This window comes from Orycteropus afer, unplaced genomic scaffold (assembly GCF_000298275.1).
Source record: "Orycteropus afer afer isolate SDZICR_OR568_19922 unplaced genomic scaffold, OryAfe1.0 scaffold00105, whole genome shotgun sequence".
In the NCBI taxonomy this organism is placed as follows: Eukaryota; Metazoa; Chordata; class Mammalia; order Tubulidentata; family Orycteropodidae; genus Orycteropus; species Orycteropus afer.
Genome location: NW_006921692.1, coordinates 2,366,506 through 2,373,233, shown reverse-complemented (window position 1 = coordinate 2,373,233; position 6,728 = coordinate 2,366,506). Strand labels below are relative to the sequence as shown.

Here is a 6,728-nt window from a genome sequence, read left to right as displayed (position 1 = left end):
AAGAGATCCATATTTGTGCCCATTCCAAAGAAAGGTGATCCCACAGAATGTAGAAATTATAGAACAATATCATTAATATCACATGCATTATTTTAATAAGTACCTTGTTCTAATATCCATTATTGAACTGTCTTTGTACTTGTGGGAAGCTCTGGTGGCATAGTGCCTAAGGCATTTGACTGCTAACTAGAAGGCTGGCAGCTCAAACCCAGCCACTCCTTGGAAGGAAGGTTGGGTAATCTACTTCTGCAGTGATACTGCCTCAGAAACCCAAGGAGGGGTTGCTATGAGTCAGATATGACTCAATGGCAGCGGGTTTAGTTTTGGTTTGTACTTGTGGTTTCAAGGTAGAGCTACAACTTGCTGTCAAGATTATGCCTTGCTCAGATGCTCCAAAATAGAAATATAACCTAATAATTGAGCTCTGGTAATGCAGTGGCTAAGACATTTGCCTGCTTTCCAGAAGGCTGGTGGTTCAAAACCACCAGCCACTTTGCAAAAGAAAGATGAGGCAATCTACTTCTGTAAAGATTTACTGCTTTGGAAACCCAGTGGGGATTGCTATGAGTAGGAATTGACTCAATGGCAGTGAGTTTGGTTTGGTTTTATAGCCTAATTATTTGGCCATTGAAATTTTGATTAAAAGGAACTGGAACTCTGAGAGGGGTGGAACACACTTCTGACATAGCTCAGTAAAATTTTTCTTCTTTGAGAAAAGGATAAGTAAGTGTAAGGAGTAATAGGTTCACAAGTGAAAAAACTATGACTCTCAAGCAAAATAAAAATTCTGGGAAATAGAAAAGGTAGACAGAAGAAGACAAAAGTGTATAACATTATTATCCTGGCATTTTTCATTTTCCTGTTGCTGTGGAGTTGATTTTGTCTTATGGCAACCCCAGGTGTGCAAGAGTAGACCTGTGCTCCATGGGTTTTCATTGGCTGATTTTTTGGAAATAGATTGCTAGACATTTCTTCCAAGGGACCTCTGGGTAGACTTGAACATCCAACATTTTAATTAGCAACCAAGCACCTTAACTGTTTGCACCAGCAAGGGACTCCATGCTGAGAAAGACATTGTTAATATTTTATTGTATTTTCATCCAATCTTTCTTTTTTGGCTATATGAAAAGAAGTATTTTAATATCAATATCATTTGTTTTATGACATGCCTCTGTTATCCTCTGAAGTTAGATAAGAAAGCGCAAGGTTTAGTGTTCACACTTAAAATTGATGAAAAGTTAGAATAATACTTTACTTTTAACTGTCATGCAAATGGATGTGGTCAGTACACAATGTGTTTACAAGACTCTCCACTCACTGTTGGGGAAAACAAAGAATTTGATAAATTACTATTCATAAATAATTGTTGTTTTTTCTTTTATACCTTACTGCTTTCATAAAACTTTAGTGTTGTAAACCTTGCTAATCATCTTTGTTCTGGGAACTCCTATGTTATTGTAATAACCTCGAATTTCCAATTTAGGTTATTAGAAGAGTCCTATACCAATGTATAGTACAAGTATAAGGATATATAGTATAAGGAGCTCTGGTAGCTTAGTGCCTAAGGCACTTGACTGCTAACAAGAAGGCTGGCAGTTCAAACCTACCAGCCACTCCTCAGGAGGAAGGTTGGGCAATCTACTTCCGTAGTGATACTGCCTCGGAAACCCAAGGAGGGGTCGCTATGAGTCGGGTCCGACTTGATGGCACATAACAACAACAGCATATCAATGTACCTGGCTGGATGGTTCTCTTGAAAAGTCTCTCCTGCAAGAGGCAACTCAGGAATCAGACCTCTTCTATATTGTGGCTCTGTCCTCCTCTAGGTTGTTGGCATCCTCTCTGTTCACTTGGCAGATGGAGAGAGAATGTAAAAGGTTGTGTGGGAAGTTTATGGCCAGCACTTTAGTGGTATACATTGTTTCTGCTATATTCTGTTATCCAGGATTCTATCACATGATTCTCTAATTAGAAGAAAGGCTAAGAAATACCATCTCCCTGAATATATAGGACAAAAGGCAAATGAGATAATGGTGAAACATTTTTCTGCTACATGATTGTAATGTGCTATGAGTACGGTTCTAAATTTAAAAATTGCAGTCACTATAAATTTTTCAGTAGAAATGAGATTAGGTTTATTCCTCCTGCTCCTTTATTCAATGTGCTGCATTTTCTTTTTTTAGGTAATGGTTGATGAATCGCCTTTGTCTGATGACCCTGATTCTTATGTTACGTTAACGGTTGTCCGGTCTCCAGGAGGGAAAGGAGCTGTCCGACTTCAGTGGACTGTAGATGAGATGGCTAAAGATGATCTCAGTCCTTTGAATGGGACACTTCATTTTGACGAGGTATAGTCAGCATTAGGATTCCCACTATTTTCCTCTAATTTGTCACTACTTAATTTTCTTCTTCATGGGGTTCTGATAAATTCATACAGTGGTGCTCAGTATATCTGGAACTTTTGAAACCCATGTGGACTATGGGGAAAAAATCACAAAAATCCTTACATATCTGTATTTCAGTTTGTTAATTTCGACGCTATCTCTTGGTGGTTCAAATTCACCAGCCACTTCTCAGAAGGAAGGTTGGGCAATCTACTTGTGTAGTGATACAGGATCAGAAACCCAAGGAGGATGGAATTGATGAATAAAATAAATATGCTATCTTTGCAATTTGAAAAACCAACAACATTAACAACAAAAAAAAAAACTTACAAAATAAGATTTGATAAAATGGATATAACCAACAAAACAGAAGACGTATTGGAAAGTGTGACTATGCACGTCTAGGTGGATAAATTAAGAAACCTATATAAAATTGACCCTAATAAATATAGAAAATTTAAGAGACCTATTTCTATAAAATGAGTTGGATCCGACTCCACAGCAGTGGTTGCATTTCGTTTTTTTTTTTTTTTTCTGTCTCATGTAAAAACTGCATTTCTCACAACATTTCTCTTGACGAGAGCAAAACTTAAGGAACCAGACAGGTGTTAACCCCAACTCCAACCTTTTTGTAAAACTCACATGTATTTAATCACCAAATCTGCTCAATTCCTCTTTTTAAATGACTTTTCTGACTGATCCTTCTCAATCATGGCTGTGACTATTCATGCTTATCCTTGGAATGGACTCTCTTAACCAGAATCCTCATCTCCATCTTTTTCCTATTCTATCCATTATTCATATCCCTGACTATCAATATCCATATCTGTATAACCCCATCAGAATTTCACTGAGAATAACCCCAACCCAACCAGCGCCAAATGATACTTATGAACACAATTCTAGTTGAAATTGCATCTCTTTCTGAGAATTAGGGTGGAGTTGGGTGGGGTAGATGGAGGAGAACTGACAAACTGACTTTAAAATATATATGGAAATACAAAAGAGCAAAAATAGTCAGGAACATAATGGACAGACTTGTCTAACCAAATATAAGACATTACATAGATGATTAAGATAATGTGATTTGCCCAGGGATAGATGAATAGATCAAATAGAAGAAAATACAGAGTTTGAATTTATCATTCTTTTTACAGTATTTTTCTTAAAGAGTCAGGTTTGATAAACCCTTCCTAAATTAATAAATAATGAACGCAGAAGACAATTAAAAACAAAGACAATGGAATTGATGAATAAAATAAATATGCTATCTTTGCAATTTGAAAAACCAACAACATTAACAACAAAAAAAAAACTTACAAAATAAGATTTGATAAAATGGATATAACCAACAAAACAGAAGACGTATTGGAAAGTGTGACTATGCACGTCTAGGTGGATAAATTAAGAAACCTATATAAAATTGACCCTAATAAATATAGAAAATTTAAGAGACCTATTTCTATAAAATAAATAGAAAAAAGCAAGTTAAAAGAGAAACTCCACAGATGATTTTCCAAAAGGATTCCACCAAAAATTTAAAAGATTAGTTAATCTCAATGCTACACAGTCTACTTCTCTGGAGTTCAGTAACCTTTCTCCAGAGCTTTGTACACTAGCTTTTGATTCAATGTGGAGAAAAATACTTTTCTTTCAAGGTTTCTGATATGTGACTTAAAAATTAACCAGTGGTGCTTTGACATTTCATTTGCCACTTCAGCATGCTCCCACTCTTTTTGAGGTGTTGATTACTCTCATGACATTAGTACTCTTAAGCCAGATATTTCATCTACCTGTGGCACTTCTCAGATTCTGACATCTGGCCACTGAAACAATATCTAGGTTGTATGGCTGACCTATGACCTGAAACCACTCATCTGGCACAAGAGTAGAATTTAGAAATTAGTCTCAACTCCCTATAAATATTTTATTGTTAATAATTATTAATAATTCTCCATTACAAAATTCTAATTACCAGATCCATTTCCCAGGTGACTAGGAAGGATTTCTGATTATGAGAAGGATTCAAACACCAAAATGACAGATAGCATATCATTTCCTTCAGGGAGTAAGGCTATCCTTTTTCAGACTACTGCATCAGAAAAGTGCAGCATTCTGTCTGCACTTCTTCCATAGATTTGTTCTTTCTTCTGGCAGTCCACGGTGTTTTCAATATTCTTCACCAATACCACAGTTCAAAGGCATTAATTCTTCAGTCTTCCTTATTCATTGTCCAGGTTTCACATGCATATGGCTTGGGTTAGACACACCTTAGACTTCAAAGTGACATCTTTGCTCTTCAACACTTTAAAGAGGTCTTTTGTTGCAAATTTATCCAGTGTAATACAATGTCTGACTGTTGCTTCCATGGGTGTTGATTGTGGATCCAAGTAAAATGAAATCCCTGACAACTTCTATCGTTTCTCCATTTATAATGGTGTTGTTTACTGGTCCAGTTGTGAGGATTTTTGTTTTCTTTATGTTGAGGTATAATCCATACTGAAGACTGTCCCCTTTTCTCTTCTACAAAGTGAATTTGTCGATCACTTTATGGATTCTACCCTCTTCATTTAGTTTTTGGTCACTTACTTGGCACATTTTCATACAGCTAGGTTACAGTTCCATTGTCTTATACATTCAGCTCTAAAGTGCATGTTTCTAAGTACCCATGTTATAATTTGCTTTTGATGTCTCCAATCTTCTGGTTATAATCATGGCTAGTAGAATCCTTTCCAACAATACTGCAAGGTGGTTCTGTATTCCCATATACCATTCTCATAGCAATTTACTGCTTATATTGGCAATACGGATAGTAGTCTACAGGAGCTATTATTCCTAGGATGCATCCAAGGTTGTATCAAGATTCACTGTGTAATGGTATCCTGAACTTCTCTCAAATATAACAATAACTGTGGGGCACCATTGCCCCACTTAAAGTGCAATTCTCTAGTAGTTCTGTTCACTCTGTTCCTTGGCAAGAGGGTGAAGTTCTGTCTACAAGCAGAATATCTAATCTTTATACCTTCTCATTATTAGAATTTACAAGTTTGCAGGACTGATGAATGATATATTCTGTGAATGATATTTGGTCCAGAGATGATAAATCAGTGGAGGATATAGCTGATTGTCTTCCCTTGGAAGAAGATTCTGAGATGGGGATTATTGTCAGGAGGCTTTTTAGGGACTGCTTTTGGGATCAATTCCTATGGAAGAGAAAGGAGCAGAATTGGGCAGGAGTGAAGTCCAGCAATGGTGCAGCCTTAAAATTGATGCTACAGTTTGTTTTGAAGAGGGACTAACTCTTAAGCTCTATCCCGACTTGGTGTAAAGGTGAGCTTTTATATTCTTGAGATGAGCAGTCACTGGCTGCTGTGAAGAGGATTTGACTCTGGCATAGGGGAATCTCTTCAGGTGGGGGAATTTCCAAAGTTGCCTAACAGATGGGAGCGATCTGCTGGAAGCACTCCTAGAAGATGAGGTAATGAGTCCTTTCCTAGGGGAGGACATTAACAAATATAAGAACATCCTACACAGAAGGCTAGAGTATGTCATGCTCAAGAGGGGCTTGTTCTGAGAGTCCTTCACACACTATTCCTTATTTCTTTTAAATTATAGAGTTTATCCTTCTACTACCCACTTTGGCTGCCCTCTACCCAATATTCCTTTCTTATCCTTCTGACAGGTGCTGATCCAAAGAGTACTCACTTATTCCTTCCCCATCTAATCTTGCATTTAGCTGAATGATTTCTTTGAACTGTTGTTAACTTTTCAGAGTAGATTAATGTTGTTGTTTCTGTGTACATTTTTGACTCGTAGTGACCTATAGGATAGAGTAGAACTTCCCCGTAGGGTTCACAAGGCTATAAACTTTACAAGAGCAGATTACCAGGTCTTATTTCCCATAGAGTTGCTGGTGAGTTTGAACCACCAGTCTTTTGGTTAGCAGCTGAGCACTTAACCATTGTGTCACTAGGGCTTCTTTTCAGTGTAGTTGGTCATTGTTGTTAGGTGGCGTCAAGTTGATTCCAAGTCTTAGTGACCCCCATCTACAACAGAACAAACACTGCCCTGCATTGTGCCATCCTCACAATCCTTGCTATGCTTGTGTCCATCGTTGCAGCCACTGTGTCAGTCCATCTCATTGAGGGTCTTCCCCTTTTGCAGTGACTCTCTACTTTTTTTTTTTTTTAATTGTGATTTGGGTGAAGATTTACAGAGCAAATTCACTTTCCACACAGCAGTTTACATATACTTTGTCTCATGACATTGACCACAGTTTACCACAATGCAACAGCTCCCCGCCCACTTCCTCCCCATAGTTACCTCTTCCCAGTGTCCATCCCT

At 37.5% G+C, this 6,728-nt stretch overlaps 1 protein-coding gene across 1 annotated transcript in view; it reads left to right on the top strand.

Moving 5' to 3' along the window:
* ADGRV1 (adhesion G protein-coupled receptor V1) overlaps nt 1-6,728 on the top strand; it is a 947,781-nt gene that overhangs the window by 243,227 nt on the left and 697,826 nt on the right. The window contains exon 58 of the mRNA XM_007943393.1: nt 2,184-2,348. Within this exon, the coding sequence (XP_007941584.1) occupies nt 2,184-2,348 (165 nt within the window). The remainder of the gene's footprint in view (nt 1-2,183; nt 2,349-6,728) is intronic.